Source organism: Pristis pectinata, chromosome 30, assembly GCF_009764475.1.
Source record: "Pristis pectinata isolate sPriPec2 chromosome 30, sPriPec2.1.pri, whole genome shotgun sequence".
NCBI classification, from domain to species: Eukaryota; Metazoa; Chordata; class Chondrichthyes; order Rhinopristiformes; family Pristidae; genus Pristis; species Pristis pectinata.
In genome coordinates, this window is record NC_067434.1 from 4,588,257 (window position 1) to 4,609,411 (window position 21,155).

General features: G+C 48.4%; 1 protein-coding gene across 11 annotated transcripts in view; it reads left to right on the forward strand.

Moving 5' to 3' along the window:
• LOC127584774 (sorbin and SH3 domain-containing protein 1) overlaps positions 1 to 19,947 on the forward strand; it is a 345,097-nt gene extending 325,150 nt beyond the window's left edge. For 8 of the 11 annotated variants that reach the window (XM_052041739.1, XM_052041744.1, XM_052041751.1 and 5 more), the window contains 8 exons: positions 661 to 775; positions 858 to 983; positions 3,315 to 3,509; positions 8,075 to 8,176; positions 10,275 to 10,328; positions 10,817 to 11,007; positions 13,299 to 13,405; positions 18,456 to 19,947. In XM_052041739.1, coding sequence (XP_051897699.1) covers positions 661 to 775; positions 858 to 983; positions 3,315 to 3,509; positions 8,075 to 8,176; positions 10,275 to 10,328; positions 10,817 to 11,007; positions 13,299 to 13,405; positions 18,456 to 18,523 — 958 coding nt within the window. In that variant the 3' untranslated portion in view covers positions 18,524 to 19,947. The remainder of the gene's footprint in view (positions 1 to 660; positions 776 to 857; positions 984 to 3,314; positions 3,510 to 8,074; positions 8,177 to 10,274; positions 10,329 to 10,816; positions 11,008 to 13,298; positions 13,406 to 18,455) is intronic. The other 3 variants (XM_052041743.1, XM_052041742.1, XM_052041745.1) reach the window with 3 other exon arrangements.
• Positions 19,948 to 21,155: the final 1,208 nt, after the last annotated feature.

The following is a 21,155-nucleotide window of genomic DNA, read 5'->3' on the forward strand; positions in this document are numbered from 1 at the left end:
TGGGATTCCTCCTCTACATTTTCCACACAGACCACGGATCCGTCCCCTCTGCTTCTGGGTCAGTGAGGCTTGCTGTTCTTCCAGAAAGTACATCACTCAGTAGGCCACAGGGCACCCCAGTGCAGCCCAGCCCATCACACAAACCCCTCCTCTGACTCAGTTTACACTTCCCACTGCCTTGGGAAAGCAGCCGGCATAAGGACTCTTCCCACCCCGGACATTCTCTCTTCTCCCCTCTCCCGTCGAGTGGCAGATTGAGAACACGTACCACCAGGCTCAAGGACAGCTTCCGTCCTGCTGTTATAAGACTCTTGAACAGATCTATTATCAGATAAAGACGAACTCTTGATCTCCAGGTCTACCTCGTAATGGCCCTTGCACCTTATTGTCTGCCTGCACTGCACTTTCTCTGTAATGGTAACACTATATTCTGCATTCTATTTTCTTTTCTCCTTTTGTACTACCTCAGTGTACTTGTGTAGGGAATGATCTGCATGCAAACAAAGCTTTTCACTGTATCTTGGTAGGTGTGTCAATAATAAACCAATTACCACGCCCAGATCCAGGTATATTCAAGCTACTGGACGTTGTTGCTTTCAGATATGGTCAGGTTGGCTGTTTGCCCCTCTGCACACTAACTGCAGTCCTGTTTGTCTGTAGGGAGCTGCCATTCCAGAAGGGAGATATTGTCTACATCTACAGGCAGATAGATCAGAATTGGTATGAGGGGGAGCACCATGGGCGTGTTGGCATCTTCCCCAGGTCGTACATCGAGGTAAGGCAGCCTGTGCTGGGATTGGACCCTGCATGTCTGAGCTTCAGCTGACCCGCGTTAATCTGGACCTTCCTCCTTACAGCTGCTTCCTCCAACGGAGCGAGCTCAACCGAAAAAGGCCCCACCTCTTCAGGTGCTGGAATACGGAGAAGCTGTGGCCCGCTTTAATTTCACCGGCGACACACATGTGGAGATGTCTTTCAGAAAGGTAGGAAGCGGCGCAACTGTTGTGTGAAACGGTTCTTTGATGTCTTAACGGGAGAGGAACTCTGGACACAGTCTTTGTAATATAAAAATGGTTTATTAACAAAGACAAACGCGGGGACAGAATGGGAACAGATGCACGCTCACACACTCTCAAGCAGGAGATCACGAATGTGAAGGGAATCACAACGGGGTGAGGTACACACACACACACACACACACACACACAAAATAACTGGGTACAAATTATCAAGGAATAAACAATACAATGTTTGGACACCCTGATTCTGGACAAACATTGGCTCTTTGGTCTCAGGAATCCTTAACTAACTGCCCTGAATTAGTGCACAGCTCACCTCAACATCCTCGGAGACTGAGCGAGAGAAAACCAAACATGGAGCACTTTTATACTGCTGGGGGGCTGGGTGGTCCAGCAAGGACAAAGGTGTTTAAACAGGCCAGTGGTAGGTGTGCCCAGGACAAAGGTGCTCGCAAAGACCAATCCAAGTGGTCCAGCAAGGACAAAGGTGTTTACCTAATGGGGTGGGGCCAAACCTTGATTGACAGTGGTGTCACTTTCGGCCATGTGCTCAATGGTGTCATCCCAACCAGAGGGGTCAGTGTTGTCACGGTCACATGACAGCCATGACCTTTTACACTACAGCAACCCCACCCCATTAGTGGATGGAGGAATGGGCTTGCTCTGAGAGCTAGCATAGACTCATTGGGCTGAATGGCCTCCTTCTACATCATAAGATCCCCGTTAGAGCAACCTTGAACATTTGCAAGTAATACAGACAACAGAGGTGACAATCACAAGAAATCCTCTCAGAATGCAGTTGTCTCATGTATGGGGAGGGATGCAAGGGTTTTGATCACATCGGCACCGATGTAGTGGGAGTAACGCAGCAGTTAAACTGCACAAAGCGACCAGTTGTTATAAGGACCAGATACTCAGCATACAAGCACAAGGCCACAGATGCTGGAAGTCTGAAATAAAAACAGAAAATGCCGGCGATTTTACTGTTCAGGTCAATAACCTTGCATTAACCTGAAACATTAGCTGCTTCCCTCTTCAAAGATGCTGCCTGACCCGCCAAGTATTTCCAGCATTTTCTGTTGTAAGCTCTGCTCTTAGACATTGGTTGTAGGATGAACATTAGCCTGGACAGGGCTCTGTTTAACATCTCACCTGAAGGTGCAGCACACTGACTTGGATGTGCCTTGGATCTGCACCCAAGTCTCTGAGTCACCTGATGACTTGTTGCTTCCTGGTTCATGTTCATCTCCTGACCTTACAGAACACTACACTGTGTCAGCCGATCGGCTCGCTATACATTTGTCCTGTAGATCTATCCCTTCCTGTGTCCTTTCCCCAGCCAATGTCTCCGTAACGAGGCGCCGGTTATCATCTGTCAGTTACATTGGGCAGGCCATGTAATTCGGATGCTCAACCCCAGACTCCCAAAGCAGACGTTCAATTCCAAACTCTGTCCTGAGAAGAGATCACCAGGTGGACAAAAGATCAGATTCAAGGAGGTCCTCAGAATCACCTTGAGTTGACGAATTGCAACAACCACCCTGTCTCCTGGCTGATTACCACTCAAGGTGGAGAAGGAGTGTTCAGGATGTTATTGAGAACCTCAGTTTCCCGATCTGTACTTGTCGGAAGGAGCACACAGACCACCCACCCAGGCCCGTCAGGCACCTCCTGCCCCATCTGTGTAAGAGTCTGCAGGTCCCACATTGGCCCCATCAGCCACCCATCGGGTCCTGCCGAACTGGCGTGGAAGCAGATTGACCTTGATCTCAAGGAGCTGTCCTATCCGTGGACTGACTGATTCACTCCTGAATGTTTCCTGTCGACTCCAGAAGCTGAAGGTAGCCTTTGTCAAACTCAGTCGGACAGATCATGTGGTAGCTCAAGTCCTGCTGGTGCGACGTTGAGAGCTCGGGAAGGTTTTGACTGAGGTGCAATGTTGGGACCTTCAGTCCTTGCTGCAGCTCCTGAACCTGTTCTGAGACAAAGTCCCCTTTTCCAATAACGTACAAAGTTTGTTTGCAAACACCAGCATCCATCGCATGTTTAGGAACATTCCATCAGATTTCCTCTGCCAGACCTCGAATGTTTTCATGAAGTTAGCGAGGAGTGTTGCTGCTCTGATCCCGAGTCAGATGCCACAGGCAATGGATGAGAGTGGCTTTGACCAGTTCAGGGGAAGGTGGAGGGAGAGGGGTGAGGGGACACGTTGAGGCTGGGAAGAAGCTGGCTCCAGGCTGGACTAAGTGGGTGTCTGTGGATCCTATCTGATGGTTATTCCTTCCTTCTCTCCAGGGGGAGCGAGTCACACTGGTGAGAAGAGTTGATGAAAACTGGTTCGAGGGCAAAATCTCGGGCACAAACCGGCAAGGCATCTTCCCCGTCACGTACGTGGAGGTGATTAAAAGACCAAGGGTGAAGAATGCAGTCGACTATCCGGACCCTCCGGGCTCTTACTCCTCTGGCCACAGCTCAGCAAGTTCCCCACAGGTAGTCCTCCCCTCGACGTGAGCTCTCAGCACCACCTGCTGTTAAATGTTTGTATTACATCCAGTGCTAAATGTGTGGCCTGGAAACTGGCGCCCAATATCCCTTCATCTTTGTACACAAGCTATTTATAGCTCCACCAAGGACCAAACCAGACACAACTCACAGCCCCAAACCCTCCCCTTCCCTCCACCATTAACCCTCCCTTGTGTTTTTTGACCATATCCCCTCTTCTTGGTGATATACGTTGTAGTTATAAGGAGAGATTGGATGGGCTGGGTTTATTCTCACTGGAATGTAGGAAGCTGGGGGCGTGACCTTATAGAGGTTTATAAAACTATGGGGGCCATAGATAGGACAGATAGTCAGGGTCTTTTTCCCCAGGTTAGCAGAGGCTAGAACCAGAGGGCACAGGTTTATGGTGAGATAGGAGAAATTTAAAGTTTTTCACACAGAGGGCAGCGGTTATCTGGAACGAGCTGCCAGCAGAGGTGGTGGAGGCAGATACAATTATAATATTTAAAAGGCATTTGAACAGGTACTTGGATAGGAAAGGTACAGAGGGATACGGACGTAACGTGGGGGAATGGGATTAGAGTAGATGGGCATCACAGTGAGAACGGGTGAGCTGGGCTGAAGGCCCGTCTCTGTGCTGTATGGTTCTGTGATTCACAAAGTGCCACTGCAGCTTGAGCCAGAGAGGTGTGTTATGGCCAATTCAAGGTGGGCACCAGTGGAGGTGGGAAGAGGAGCTCCCTCTGGCTCCCTTCTGCTAATGTCTGGCTTTAATTGAACAGTGGGCAGAGAGGGTGTGTTCAACCTTACTGTCCCTGTAATCCTTCTCTGTATATGGGTCATTGAAGAGTACATGAACAAAGAAACCGACTGAGAACAACTATCGTCTCTGAGCAAGGCAGGAGGGTGAAATCTGTCCAGGGCTCCCGTTGTTGATCGGAGTCCTCAACTCCCGCTGGCTGATCCGGTGGGGATGCTGTTGTGGTCAAGCAGTCTGATGCCATTCACTGTCTCAGCTGACAGAGGAGTGACCGGTTGCTGCCTGTGCAGAGAACACCAATCAGCACTCACCAGAGAGCGGCGAGTTTACCTGGGGGCCCAGATGACGTGGATGCTCTTGAAATAGCAACAACATTATCCAGTGTGTGATGAAGGAACAATAGTGCCTTCAAACATGAAGTATTTCACCTGGGACATTGAGCAGCACAGCGGTGCAACATGGAGCTGCTGCTTTACCGCACCAGAGACGCAGGTTCAATCCTGACCTTGGGCTCTCTCTGTTTCCCCCGGGTGTTGCAGTTCCCTCCCACATCCCCAGGATGTTGATGGGTTAATTATCTGCTGAAAATTGCCCCTGGTGTGTAGGTGAGTAGTGGAATCTGGGAGGAATTGATGGGAGTGTAAGGGGGAATAAAATGGGATCATTGTAAATGAATACTTGCTGGTCAGGTGGACTCGATGGGCCAAAGGGTCTGCGTCCATGCTGTGTGACTCCAGGAATGTTGTTCGAACTGTTACTGGTGCTGCCACTGCGTGTGAACACGGTGCGGTATGTGGTGGCACGGAGCTCACCAGCCACCGTCTCACTTGTCCTGCTGCCTAATCCCAGCAGTGCCCACGACGCCAAGCACCACTGATCGGGGATACACTGAGGAGTGAGCAGAGGGTAGTGTATTGTCAGGAACCAAGGGCAGGCCCGTGGGAGGGACAGGGCTGGGAGTCGGGACCTGGGGATGGAAGACCTGATCGAGGCCCAGGAGGAGGGAGGGCAGGTGCAGTGATTGGCTACCACAGAGGCCTCGATCAGCAAGTTAGAGCATTGGAGGGTTGTAGATACTTGAGTCCAGGGAGATCAGAAGATTCAGGTGCTTGCGTCCATGTGGGAGTGGAGGGTGGGCACAAGGCCGAGAAGATGGAGGGTAGGTGAGGGGTTTGTCCAAGCAGGGACGCAGTTTGCAAAAGGCAGCATGCGCCAGGAAGTAGATGTTGCCACCCAAGGAGATCCAACTCAGTGTTCCAGGCTAGAGTCTGGTATCACAACACTTCCGACCCTCGGGATGGGGTGGGTTTGGGCTGGATGCACTGGGGAGTGTTCTGCCTGAGACCGGCCGTAGGCCTGTGGGGTTGTAATGCTCTCCTGGATTAGCCCGTGACTGGGAAGCCCCTGGTCACATTACCTGAGAGACTTGAAAGGATCTGGAAATGGAGGGTACTCCATTTCCTTCCATCCAACCCGGAGTTTAAGTCTCTGGGCACCGGAACGGACCACGCTCCAGGACCCGGTTTCCAGCCTGGCAGCTTGCAGTTCTCTGCTTGCTTCATTTTACCTGTTTGTGCCTTTTTACTGACCTTTCGTTACCTCTTCCCCTGTATCTAGCGATTCATGTCTTTCTCTTCTCTTTTTTTTGTTTGAAGTTCTCTGGTAATTCTGCTCGCCCTACACCATCTCCTCCTCTTCCTCCGTCCCCTCTACCTCACTACCGTAGAGTGCTCTCTCCAGATTTACAAGCTGTCACTTCCGACTGGATCTCACTGACTATGGGCGTGTCCCCAAGCCACACTCCTCTCACTACCCCTCCACTGCCTCCTCTTCCTGAAAGCTTCTCCTCCGACAGAGACTCGACGGCGATCAACACTCTGCTCCCGAGCAGCCCTGCTCGCAGTAACGTATCTGGAGATACAACACCTTCCCCTGGACAACTGCCCCAGCCTCCAGCCCGGTCTCAGCAATCTGCTCAAAGTATTTGGGAGCAGGTTCAAAACACACCCACTCCCAACTTTGGTGGTTATACCTCGTCCTCTCCATTAGCCTCACTTCCCAGATCTGGCTCAAGACCAGTGAACACGGCCAGTAATTTCACCGCTGCAACGAGCAGGAGATGCGAGAGAGAGGATCCTCTGACTATCAGAGAACAAAGTCCGGGTAGTCTTGACCTGGGCACGTGCAGGAAGGCAAAAGAGGAAAAACTCCCCACCACAGCTGTCGGGGAGTGTGCGCTGTCCAAGGAGCTCCTAAGGATTGTGCATGGAGAGAGCAGGCAGCCAGCAGAGCCAATGGAGAAGGTACCTGCAGCATGGTGGTGTGTGTAGACTGCATCTCCTGTGTATCCTGTGTGTGAAACACGGCATGGCAACACCCAACAAATTAACCCAGTTCCAAGGAAACTCTTTGTTTAATTAACTGGACATTATTCCCGAAGCTTGGGCAATGGGCAGAGGTACAGTGTGAATCCCACTGCCACACTTGTGGAAGTTAATCACATCCTTGCAGGTTGGAAGTGCGTTGCGTTTGTCCATCCCGGCCCGAATGTGACTGCAGACCCACCAGTGCGTCTGCCCTCGGAAGTGACCTGGTGGGGGTGGTCAATAAATGCCAGCCAATCTTTGAAACCTCGACCAAGCAGGAGAATCCATTGCTGCTGCCCCCGTGTTGTATCAGTGGCAGCAGCCAGCTGGCAATGTTGAAGAGCCTGGTTGTTGGTTTTCAGTGGATTTTTATTCCTCCTCCTCCTCCTCCCTCCATCTCTCCCATCCCTTCCGTCCCATCTCCATCCCTCCCACCACTGATCTCCTCCCACCCCTTCTCCCCGGACCCCTTTCTCCCCCCACACTACACTTTGCCCCTACCCCTGAACATTTCCCACTGTTCAACATCGATCTCTTCACTCGGATTGTCAGCGGGTTGGATTTACTCCTGTCACGTGACGTCCAGCTGCCTCACTGAACAGCTTCACTTCTCACCGTTTGCCAACGCACCGACCCATTCTCAGAAAATAGTTTTTAAACCTTGAGGATTTCTTCTGGTGCCCTTCACTGCTGTGTTCATGGATTAATCTTCAATTCCCAGAGCTGTCCAGACAACCCTGGACTATTCCGGGCAACCCTGGGACCTTTGCAAGCACACCATTGCTGTGCCAGGCATGTCCATGTACTGCTGTGGTCTGACGGACGAGTGGATAATGGCACCTGTGGGAGAGAAGGCTTTTAGTTGCATCTTCTCATGTCCACGATGTCTTGGTGACTTCCGCAGTCCACATTGCCTCACTTTGCTCTCCAACTAACAAGGGGTCTTGCCACCCTGGATGTGTGTGCAGGAATGTGCCTGGTCTCTGGAACCTGTTCTGGAACTCGTCTGGAAAACGCCATTGCATGAAACCTGTAGGAGTGTTTGCCCACAACCTAGCCACACTCTTTCCAGATGCCCCCACCTCATTCCCCCTCTAGTTCCCTTCTCCATCTCATCACCGGTTCACCAGCACTCTCACTTCCGTGTACCTGCTTTACGTCTTCACTGCTTGCTACCTCCCTGTGTGCCTCTATCGTTGACTTACTACCCCGTTGTACCTCTACTGATTCCCTCCTTCGTGTTCACCGTCCATCTCCTTCTCTCCTTCACTGTCACTCCCTCTCCCAACTGCTTCTCATGTGTTTTCCTCTCTTACACCTGTTATCTCGTAAACTCACTGCTGTTCTTTCACACTCGTTCTCTCTCAAACTCACGCTGGCCTCTCGTGAGAAATATTCAGATTAATCTGTGTCTCTTGTGCCATCAGCCTAACTCAAGAAGTGACAGCGGCATTGGAGGAAGGTTTGCCAGGAGTCCAGTTGTGTTCTCTGATTCTCCAGTTAATACCCTGAATTCTGCTTCTCTTGTGGTAAGTCTCCATGTCATTTGTTGCTGCTCTAGTTGGCAGTGGTAGATTGTGAGGTGCACAGTGGGGAGATTGTGAGGTACTTCATTGTTATCTGCTGCATTTCTGTAGTGCCTTCCCTGACCTCAGCACATCCCAAAGAGCTTTTTCAGCTTCAGCAGTACTGCTTGTGTGGTCGTGGTTTGGGATAGGAGAAAGAGGAAGCTGCCGGATTGTGCTGAGGTCCAATCAAACCTCTCAGGATTGCCATTCATGTCTCCCATGAGAGACACACGAAACTGCAGATGCTGGAACCTGGAGCAACAAACAATCTGCTGGAGGAACTCAGCGGGTCGAGCAGCATCTGTGGTGGGAAAGGAATTGTCGACGTTTTGGGTCGAGACCCCACATCAGGAAATTGAACAGTTGCTGCTCGACCCACTGAGTTCTTCCAGCAGATTGTTTGTTGCTCCAGAGCTCACCTTAGGTTTGGTGGATCAGCTGGTGGCCCCGAACGGACTCCAGCAAGACCCAGGTTGCCACTTCTCCATGGGGGTTCTTTGCTGAACTGTGGCAGTGCCACACTCGGGGAGGGTTTGAATCATAACGTTCCAGTGACCTCAGCAGGGACGTACCTTCATGTGTAAATGTTACCCTCAGTACGGCTGTGACAATCCAAATCACCCCAACACCTAGCTGTGTCCATTGTAAAGGAAATGGTTATACATTTAACATGCTCTCAGTGTGTCCCAAAGAGTTTTGTAGCCTGTGCGGTACATTTGGACATAGTTATGCAGAAAGCAATGGAAGCCATTTTGTACACAGCCAGATCCCACAAACAGCAATGAGATATTGAGCAGTTTTATCTGTTCATTAGTAAAATCGGCTAAGGGATAAACGAGGAATCCTGGCAATAACTTCCCTCCTCTTCGTAATAGTAGGTGGTATTATGGAAACACAAGAGACTGCATATGCTGGAATGTGGAGTAAAAACAAAGTGCTGGTGGAACTCAGCGGATTGAGGAGCATCTGTGGAGGCAGAGGGATGGTTGATGTTTCAGGTCGAGACCCTGTATCAGTGTGCTGGCATGCTGATGGTATAGTATCATAAAAGGAGGCTGTTCGACCCATCTTGTCTATGCCAGCGCTCCACCAGAGCATCTTTCTAGTTTCAACCAACCGGCAGACCTTCCTTGCAAATATTTTCCCCACAATACAATTTATCCTTTCCCTTCTGAAGGCCATGATGTCCTAACCACGTTCCAACCGCACACGGTGCACAAAAAAAAGTTTTCTCATCTCACTCTTAATTCATTTCTCCTTTATTTTGTGCCTGTGACCTCATCGTCAACACCTTCAATGGGAGCAGCCTCCCGCCATAACTCTGTCCAGCTCCTCATTATTTTATATGGTTTATCAAATCTCCCCTCAGCCTTCTCTAAGGAAACCATCTTAGTCTCTCTAATCCATTCTTGTAACTGTAGTTCCTCGTCCCAGGAACCATGCTTAGATATTTTTCCCAGACCCCCTCAAATGCCTTTGCATCCTTCCTGTAATGAGGTGACCAAAACTGAATATAATATTCCAGTCGTGTTTTATAAAGGTTCCGCCCAACTTTCCTCTGCCTCCAACCTAATACAAGGAGAGAATGGGACATTCTGGGTGATGGGAAGCAGGCTTGTGTCCTCTTCAGTAACCAGTTCTGTGGTAAAGGGTAATGTCTAGGACACAGGGAATGAATGTGTGAATTGCCTAATGCACAATGGGGAATATTGAACAGGGAATGAGTGTAAAGTACAAATTGGATATATTTTTGTATTTAAGCATCTGTAATATTTCCCGAAGGAATCGACTCCTCCACATATATCTCATCTCTTTCTCTGAGCTTTTCACTTTCATCCCTTGTCATTTTGATTTTGATCTACTCTCATTGTCATAGAATGCTAATAAATGCTGGCAATCCTTCACTGTGCTATTTCTGTGCTGTCTCCATGTCCTTCCCCTGCTGTTTAGCTTATGAAGTATGTCATTGTTAAATAATGCTGGTAGCCTTCGTATCGCCTGTGTGAAGCCAATAACACATGCTGCAATTTTTCCCTTATAATTTGCCTGATGACCACAGCCTTCTCATTCATTGCGAGGACCAGATCTCACAGAGTCCGAAAAGAGCTACGTGGTAAGATCCAAATCACATGGCAGGGCTTTTCAAAACTTAAAAGCCATTGTACTGAACTAACGCTGGTAATATACATAGACTACGTCTGGGCAGCAGTGACAGCTTTAAATGGTAGATGTTAGTGGTGAGGTAATGACTTGGTTGTTGGTTTATGAACGATGAGAGCATGGATTCTACTTAAATATAAATAATTTACTGATAGCATGCATGATTATTAATAGTTTTTGTTTTTAAATACTAACTGCTGCATCTTTGTGCTGCACTTTTTAATCCTGAAATTAAATCTGTGCTTCTTCTATACCTTGCCTGTTTTTTCATGCTTGCCTCTGGATTACTCTGCACCACTGCGACTTCCCGGATCTCCGACTTCCTGTAACTTGCTGGAATCCCACGATGTGTTTGGAATGCACCCCCCACCCCCCCACCCCTCTTGTCTCTTTCCTCTTGTTCACTTGTGCCTCGGTGCTCTCGGATGGTCCAACTGACAGGAGACAGTCTGCAATGAGATCATGAACATTGCAGAAAAGTCTGTTCATTACTGCAGTAACCTTTCTCACCCACTTCACTCTCGGCACAAGGTGTCTCCCCATGACAGTAAACAGTCTTTCATCATTTCTCACCAACCTCAGGGGCAGCAGCGAGGGAGCAGCCTTGAGCGGAGCCAAACTCCAACTACCCTGTAAGTATCCAAGCTTTCAATCCATATTCCTCCTGTAACAAACCAGACCACCACCAGTGGTCACCCAGTGGCACAGTGACCCTGCTGATGCAAATTATCTCGGGTTTGCTGCTTTAGGCTGGGGAGCTATTGCCATTGGATTCAGCAGGTTCAAACAGGCGGGAGAGTTGACTATGGTTAAGTAATGGTCTTAATCCGGATTATGATCCTGATGCTTTGAAGTGTGTGGATTCAGAATTAGGTTATATTCTCTGCCTCACAGCAACAAACAACGTGTCTTTGTACAACATCAGGTAGAGTGAGTGCACACAGTCTTATTCCCGGGGAAAAGGAATCAAAAACGAGAGGGCATTGGTTTAAGGTGAGAGGGGGGAGACTTAAAGGGGACCTGAGGGACAGCTTCTTCACGCAGAGTGTATGTGGAACGAACTACCAGAGAGAGTGGTTGAGGCAGGTACAATAACAACATTTAAAAGGCATTTGGACAGGTACGTGGATAGGAAAGGTTTAGAGAGATATGGGACAAACGTGGGCAAATGGGACTGGCTTAGATGGGCATTTTGGTTGCCATGGACAAGTAGGGCCTGTTTCTGCACTGCATTACTATACTTCTATGACCTATAACATAAGAAATCCCGAAGAGCTTCGCAGCTTAATTGGAGGAGAATTGAGAATGAGCTAAAGGGGGAAACTAAAGGCTCAGACAAATACGATGGATTATAAGAGAAAGGGGGGCCACGAGTGGTGAAGCACACTAAGTTCTCGAAGCACGTGCTACCGAGATAGTTCAGGGTGATGCCAGGCTACTCGACACATACATGCACGAACGATGATCCCTTGGTTAAGTTTGAAAGGGGAACTCTATCCAAGCAGGAGTCAACATCTCAAGGGGAAAAAATGGGAGCTGGAAATTTAGGACAACAGGAAATTAGGGCAGGGAAAGTAAAGCATCATTTTAAAAAGAAGCAGCTTTATTTTACCATTATGCATTTTCTGCACTTTACCCCTTCAAACCCCTTCACCTTAGAGATGTGGAGGTTGGAACTTGGGACTGGACATAGAGGTGGTCAGCAATAAATGCACATGGATAGGACTGAAACCTCTTTACCTGGACAGTAGTGAGAGTGTGGCTCTCCACACAAGGGGCAATTGTGGCAAATTACAGTGATGTTTGGAAGAGGAAGCTGGATAAACACAAGGGACTAACAAGTTGAGGAATATATCAGTGGGTGGAGGCTCGTGCACCTGAAGGTATTCTTTTCAACAGCGCTCTAAAAAAAGCGAAAAGGCAAATAGCCCAGTTGGTTCAGTGAGGAACATGACTTCATGTCAGACTTGTGTAAAGTTTTATGTATACCTTGACGGACTGGGACCTCGTACCCAGAATTCTGTAACAACTCCTTTTCTTTCTCTTTGCCTTCTCCAGCCCCCTTCTTCCTCTCCCTCCTCCCACCCACCCACACTTTCTCTGTGATGTCTATTGCTTTACAATGTTGTTCGAAGCTGCCAAGCTGAGCGGGCTTCCCAATGTGGAAGGCAAATGATTCTAACCATCAGGAAGCTAAGTTCTGAGCTGCATTTCAGTGGGATGAGGTGGGCGAGGGGATGAAACAGACCTAATTGTAAGAGAAGGGATTTCAGGAAGAAAGTTTGGTGGAACGGTGGGGCGATGGGATAGCATAGTGTGAGGCGGAATGTTGGAGAGCTGAGTGGTGTGGGGTGGGTAGAGTTGATTGTGTCACTAATGATGTTGGATGCAGTCATGCGAGCTTGTGTGTGCCCCAAAACATCAGGGAGAGGAGCATCCACCCACACATCTCTGAATATCTTTCTGTATCGGCTCAGAGGGGCGAAATATCAGAGGGGGGACAGTTGTGCGTGTCTGCAGTTATCACATAGTCCAATGGGTCATCCCTGTCTTTTCAATAATTTGACAAGACAAGACAAGATTTCTTTATCAGTCACATGTACATCAAAACACACAGTGAAATGCATCCTTGCGTGGAGTGTTCTGGGGGCAGCCCGCAAGTGTCGCGACACTTCCGGCGCCAACATAGCATGCCCACAGCTTCCTAACCCGTATGTCTTTGGAATGTGGGAGGAAACCAGAGCACCCAAAGGAAACCCACGCAGACACGGGGAGAACGGACAAACTCCTTACAGACAGCGGCCGGAATTGAACCCGGGTCGCTGGTGCTGTAATAGCGTTACGCTAGCCACTACACTACCGTGCACTACCGTGAATTTCTAGATTCTAACACTATAGTTTGGGACGTTTTCTCTTCCCCCAGATTTCAGGCACTGTATAGCTACATCCCACAGAATGAAGATGAGCTGGAACTTCGGGAAGGTGATGTCGTCGATGTGATGGAAAAGTGTGACGATGGCTGGTTTGTTGGTAAGCATGGGATCTTGCTGGAACAATAATCGTTGAACAAAATAATAGGTGTGTGCACTAGTAACCTCTCGTAACACATGGTAGTGAATGAAGGAACTTGAATCTGTAACAGCCTCTGTGTCCCAAAGCATTTCACACCCATTTGGTGTTGCTGAAATGTGGTTACTATTGTACAGTGGTGAAACTAGGCAGCCTGTGTGCACCCCAGGTGATTCCACAAACAATGACGACGTAGGTGAACTCCATTTCGGTGGTGTTGGGTGAGGATAGCGGAAGTCCTCTATTGTTCTTCAAATAGTTCCATGACATCTTAAACTGTAACCAGTGGGAACACAGACACACAGAACATCTCATCCAAAAACTGGCCCCTTCTGGCAGTGCTGGGCTCTCTCAGTGCTCCGATCCTGGATTCTGGAGAAGTCCCCAAGGATTGGAAACCAAAAATGTAACATGGCTATTAAAGGAAGGACGGAGGCAAGAAGTAAGAAACTTGTAGCCATGTATCATAGTCATCACATCATCTTAATACACCACTGTGTCTATGCCAACCACCATGTACTAATCTCATTCGTCCCTCCCTAGTGATAACCCCCCCTGGCACTTATGCCTACAACCGCACCAAGTGCTGCACCTGACCCTACACCTCCTCCCTCACCACCATTCAGGGTCCCAGACAATCCTTCCAGGTGAGGCAGCGCTTCACCTGGGAGTCCGAGGGTGTCACTTATTGCATCCGGTGCTCCCGGTGCAGCATCCTCTACATCAGTGAGACCCGTCGCAGATTGGGTGACCACTTCATCGAGCACCTTCGCTCCGTCCGCCACAGCAGCCAGGACCTCCCGGTGGCCACCCACTTCAATTCCACATCCCACTCCCATACTGACATGTCTATCCATGGCCTCCTCTACTGCCACGTTGTGGCCAGACACTGGTTGGAGGAACAACACCTCATATTCTGCCTTGGGAGTCTCCAACCTGATGGCCTCAACATCGATTTCTCTAACTTCCGGTAACCGCATCCCTTTTTCTAACCCCCCCCCCCCCCCCCAACTCCTTTGTCTTCCCTTATTCCTGTGGATCCCTTCCCCTGCCTTGATGACCTGCCCATCTCCTCTCCTCCCCTCCCCCATCCTTTATTCCACGGTCCACTGCCCTCTCCGACCGGATTCCTTCTTCTTCAGCCCTTGGCCTCTTCTACCTGTCACCTCTCAGTCTTCTCCCCCTCCCCCACCCACCTACCATCGCCCTCTCACCTGGACTCGCCTATCACCTGATCTCACCTATCCCCTGCCTGTGTGTGCTCCTCCCCCTCCCCTCACCTTCTTATTCTGGCTTCTGCCCTCTTCCTTTCCAGTCCTGATGAAGGGTCTCGGCCCGACTATCGACTGTTTATTTCCCTCCCTAGATGCTGCCTGACCTGCTGAGTTCCTCCAGCACTTTTTGTGTATTGCTCTCATTCTTAAATGTTGTGAGAGTACTTGCAGGTGGGATTAGTTTCGATTGCATCATGGTTAGCATAGACATTATGGGCCGAAGGGCCGGTTCCTGTGCTGTACTGTTTAATGTTCTGTGTACTGTTATGGGGAAAATGCTGGAAACCATTGCTAATGAGATACTAACAGCACATTTAGAAAATCATAATTCAATCAAGCAAAGATGGTGTAATTTTATGCAAGGGAAATTACGTTTGGCAAATTTGCTGGGATTGTTTAATGATGTAACACATAGGCTGGATAAAGGGAAACTGGTGGATGTGGTGGATTTGGGTTTCCAGAAGGTACTTGGTGAGGTGCCACAAAGGTTACTGTGCAAGATAAGGGCAAGGTGGATGCTGAGAGGATGTTTCCCCTTGTGGGGTATCTAGAACTCAGGGGAATAGTTGCAGAATGAGGGGTTGCCCATTCAATAGAAAAGAGGAGAAATTTGTTCTTCAGAGCTGTCTACCCAATGTAAGGTCATTGAATATATACGAGGTAGAGATTGACAGGCATGTAAACCACAAGGGAGTATGGGGGAGAGTGTGGGAGAGTTGGATTGAGGCCAGGTTTTAATGAATGATAGGATGGGCTCGAAGGGCTGCTTGGCCGACTCTTGCTGTTGTATCTCACATGTTAGCCGAGGATTATGTACTTCTCGGACGTGGGTCTTGGACCTACAAGTGATCAGCCCTGAGTTGAGGATGCCAGCTGCTGAGACAAGCTGAGTGTACCCGGACGGCAAGGACTCTTCATTCAGCAGTCCCCTTTATTCTCCTTGTGTCTGGAGGTTGCCAGTGTCAGCAGCTTCCAGCATGGACTCAGTGGGCCAAATGGCCACTTCTGTGCTGTAAATTTCTTTGTTTATTTCAACCCATTGGGTTATTGTTCTTATGGAAATGCTAAAGGGCCATTAAAGAATGAAGAAGGTCATCAGAGCCAAGCCATCATTCCCGTCCAGGGTACATTCCAGCCCCTGTAGTGCCAACTGGTCCTGGAAGGCCTCCAAGGAGCCATGTGCTCCCTCTCCAGGGACACCTGGTCACAGACATATCCTCAGGAGGGGGTAGGCAGCCATCTCGAGCAGAACCTCCGATGGCCCGCTGCCTGGACCCACGACTGGCCACCTTGGCCTGACCCAGGAGCAGACCGACAAGGAGGTCCCTGACTGACCCACCGCCCCCTCTGCACTGGGTGCCCAAAGATCAGGAGTGTGAGGCTGAAGTGCAACCAAAACCTGAGGAGCAGCCCCTTCAGATACTCAAACAGCGGCTGCAACCTCTCACACTCCATGGACGCATAACACACGGACTGCTCCAGGCTGCAGAAGGGGCTGGGAGTCTGTGAGTGAGTTTAAAAACCTATTGCACAGCACTGCTCTATGCGACTCTTTCCACTCTAGGTCTCCGATGTAAAGGGGAAGAACTCCTGCACAGAGAGACCTCCACTGCGGACACTGCTCGCTGCCTAATGGCAGCTGAAGTTTATAGCTCCCTGAACATGCTGACACAGGTGCACAGGGTGGTGAAGAAGGCATTCAGCACGCTTGCCCTCATAGGTCGAGCATCGAGTACGAGACTTGGATGTCCTGTTGCAGCTGTACAAAGCATTGTTCCTGCTGTACTTGGAGGATTCTGGTCACTGTGCCACAGTAACGATGTGGGAACAATAGAAAGAGTGCAGAAGAGATTCACCAGGGTCTTGCCTGGAATGGAGGGCTTTACGTCTAAGGAGAGATTGGACAGGCTGAGTTTGTTCTCGTTGGAATGTGGGAGGTTGAGGGGTGAACTTATAGAGGTTTATAAAGTTATGAGGGGCAAAAATAGGATAGATATTTTTCCAAGGGTGGGGAAGTCTAGACGTAGAGGGCATAGGTTTAAAGTGAGAGAGGAGAAATTTGAAGGAGACCTGAGGGATAGGTTTTTCACACAGAGGGTGGCAGTTGCCTGGAAGTGGAGGCAGATACAATTACAGTATTTAAAGGGAATTTGGACAGGTACTTGGATAGGAATGGTGTAGGGGGATACAGGCCTAAAGCAGGCAAATGGGATTTGAGTAGATAGGCATCAGGGCCAGCTTGGACAGGGTGGGCTGAAGGGTCTGTTCCTATGCTGTAGAATTCTATGATTTTATAAAATCAGAAAGCACTGCCCGTAAAGCTCTCGGGAAACCTGGATGCTCCCTCATGGATGCCGAGAAAATTGGAGTTTACAGACTGACTGAGCTTTCAGACTGGCTGGGCTTTTTTTGGGTAAAACCTCAAGACATCTGGGCAAAGTTGTGGAAGGGGAGTTGGGGTTTATGCCAACTAGGATCCAGTGGGAGGAGAGAGAGGCCGGAATGGTTGACTACCTCTTGTTCCTCTGCTTGGAATCTGGAAGCCTGGTCAGTCTGATGTGTAAAACAACAGAGCAGCCAAATTTTCCACAGAATGATCCCATAAACTCAAGGTGATTAAAGGGTGGATACTGGCCAAGAGAACTGGGAAAATTCCACTGCTCTTCTTTGTGTAGTGCAAGGAATCCATTACATCCGTCTAAACTAGCTGGAGCTGGATGGAAATCCCAGGTGTCCCATTTAATAGACCCCTCTAGCAGAGAGAGTCAGTGTGTAACACGGGAAGAAATGATCCAACCTCATGCCCAAATGAGGAAATCTCGCCCCATTTAACCAACATATTGCAGCTTTGTTTTAATCAGCCAGCAATTCCCTTTCTGGTACTGCTTGAGTAAAGCCATGGGTAGACCGTCCTGCTGACATCACAGTGCTGTGGTGTCTTCGAAATCCACCAAACGAGAGTAGGTTGTGATATATGACCGTCTCAAGCCTGTGACCTGTACCACTGAGCAGGGCCAGGATAACGTGTGCATGGGTCACCTCCACCTATAGGTCCCTCTTCAAGTCAAGTCGCACACCATCCTGGATGGAAACGTATCACCCTTCCTCCTTTGTTGCTGGGTTTGAAGTCTTGGAGCTTTCCACCCGTGGGAACACCTTCATCAGGGCTGCAGTGTTTCAATAAGGTGGTTCACCCAACCCTTCTCGAGGGTCATTAAGGGTGGGCAGTTAATCCTGGCCTTGCTGGCAATACCCAGGTCCTGAAAAATGAATGAAAAAAAAATACAGGAAATCACCCCAATCCGTCCTGGACTGGATCATTTGTACTGGTCGCTGAAACAGTGCTTGAAGCCCCTGACTCTCAGCTGATTGGTATTGGTTTATTATTGTCACTTGTACCGAGGTACAGTGAACAACTTGCCTTGCAAACCGTTCGTACAGATCAATTCATTACACAGTGCATTGAGGTAGTACAGGGTAAAAACAATAACAGAATACAGAGTGTAGTGTCACAGCTACAGGGAAGTGCAGTGCAGGTAGACAATAAGGTGCAAGGTCAAACAAGGTAGATTGTGAGGTCAAGAGTCCATCTCATCATATCATTCAATAGTCTTATCACCGTGGGATAGAAGCTGTCCTTGAGCCTGGTGGTATGTGCCCTCAGGCTCCTGTATTTTGTGTATGATGCATGAAGCCCAGCATCTTCATCCTGACTGACTTTTTTTCTCTTCAAACAGGAACGTCGAGAAGATCTAGGCAGTTTGGTACATTTCCAGGGAACTACGTAAAGCCTTTGAATTTGTAGAGCTGGGCTTCACAGTGAACTTTTGATGGGTCAACACTCGAGTGACACTGGTGGAGGTTCCTTCAGCTGTTGAATGAACTGAGCAGCACATCAGAGTCTGCAGCCTGGCATAAACATTCTGCTTACAGTATAAAGTGTCTTTACTTCACTGAACAAATATGGGATGCACTGAGCAAGAGAGAAGGCGTGAGTGGTACGTGAGCTTAGGGTGTGAGGTTGCCGAACGTGGATGTCCATCGGCCGTGTGTGGGCTCAGCAGCAGGTGGGTCAGGGGTTCCCTGTCCAAAGGGGATGTCAATCACCCATGCTGGGTTTACGCCTGATCTTCCTTCAACCCTCCTGCCCACAGATCAAGACCGCTGCGGCCGCCAAGTTAATGATCGGAGGTTTAGTGGGAGCATGGAAGGGTGAGCAGCCGATTGTCTGATGGGGAAGGGTGTAGTTAGAAGAGGAGCTGATATTCACTGGGCTCCGACTTCACTAATGATGACAACGGAATGGAAATCAAACCAGAAGAGTTTACAACCAACAGTTTCTGTTTATTGCCCGATGCAGTGTTTATCCTCTGATCACCAACTGTGTAACCTCTCCCTTTCCACTCTGCAGTTATTTTGAATTGCTTTACTAAAAAACCTAACATACCTAAGTGACTCAACCTCATTCCCCAGCTGGGAAGATGTCACCCCTTGCAACAAACTACCGCGGCTATATTTTTGGGCTGATGCTTGATTAGAACGAGTTTCTTTAACATATTTGTTAAGTTGATAATGTTCACTTTCAGCTGCAACACTTCTTAATACTTTCAGCTTCACAATCTATAAATAATATATATATTTTTTAAAAAAAAGCACACCTTTCCCCTCACCAAAGGGAATTAACCCATTGCTGGGATAAAGCTTTGTGTAAATATGTACATTTGATTTTTGTATAAAAAATGTGTACTTATCCTGTATAGAAAATAATTTAACAAAAGGAATTTAAATGGCGGACTGAAAGCAGAGAAACACTCCGCAGAGCTCTTTAATTTTACAGTTTATCTGAAAGAAAAGGAACTCGGTACAGTAATCCCGAGGGAAAGGCTTGGCAAAACACAGCCCATGAAAATTATATGTTTAAAAACAACACCAGCCACTGGGGAATTTCCTTCTCATCTTATGTTCAGGAAATTCGACAGCAAAACCACTTTGCTTTTTGTTTAAAATCCAGAAATACAGCAGTAAATCACTGAGACTACAGTAGCCTGACTGTATGTAATCAAACATTATCATTGCCTTTTATTTACCATTCTTTTGTGAGCTACAGGCCTTTATAACCAGACATCTTGTGTTGAGCTATTTTCTTTTTTGCAGTGCTTCATGATTCGATAAAAGAGCCTTTACTTACTGCTGTGGTTGCAAAATGCAATATTTAATAAACTTTATTCAAGCCACAAGTGTATTAGCATTTCTCAGTTTCTCTCACATTTGACTGCATAATGGAGGTCGTGCTTGGGAAGGCAGGGTCTGGGCCAGCTGTTTATTGAGTCCCAACCCCTTCCGTCTCCCCAAGTCCTGCTAATGTTTTCCACTGAGTGTTTGTCAAACCCTCTTTTGAGAGTCACTGTTGAATCTGCTTCTGCCATCCTCCTGAAGCAGTGCATTCAACATCATAATGGCTGCTGCTTAAAAAAGTATTTATTCATGTCAGATTTGGTTCTTCAGCTTGTCACCTTAGATCTACATCAAAATTGCAGAAGTACTACAAAGACTGGAAGGCCTCAGCTGGTCTGACTGCATTCCATTGATCACCCTCCTTTTTGTCACTGGAAGCAGTATCTTCCTGTTAGCTGCATCTAAGATAGTCATTGACTTATGTATGGAATGATCCGTCTGGGTGGCATGCAAACAAAAGATTTTCACTGAATCTTGGTACATGTGACAATAATAAACCAATTACCACCTTCAGCAGGCCATTCCTAATCTTGCTTTTTCCAAGGACAATGGAGATACAAGAGGCTGCAGATGCTGGTATCTGAAGCAACAAAAGATGCTAGAGGAACCATATCTTGCCTGACCCACTGAGTTCCTCCAGCATCTTGTGTTTTTCTAAGGACAATCCCATCTTCTTCTCTCTCTCTCTGTGTAATCAGTCCCTCGTTACTGGTATCATTCCAGCAAATCTCCCCTCCATCCTTGAGACACAAGAGATGAAGTCCAGTTGAACCTGTCCAAACGCAGGGTCTCGGCCCGAAACATCGACTGTCCATTTCCCTCCAAAGATGCTGCCTGACCTCTTGAGTTCCTCCAGCATCTTGTTTGTTGCTCCCCTCCATCTTTCCTGGGTGGAGCTGGGAAGTGGATGCAACACCAGCTGAGGCCTGGCTAGTGAATTATAACAACTTCACACAGCTTTTCTGTGTTGCAAAATATTTCTCAAAAGGTGAAGATTCCATTCCCATTATGAACAACGTTCTCAAACTATCTAGCCAACATCAAAGACTGGTATACATTCACCACCAGGCATCTCATTACCACGTTCCCTTTAAGATCTACCATTCACAAGGCTGTTGCCAGGACTGGCGGGCTTGAGTTATCCAGAGAGACTGGACGGGCTGGGGCTCTTTTCCCTGGAGCAAAGGAGGCTGAGGGTTGAC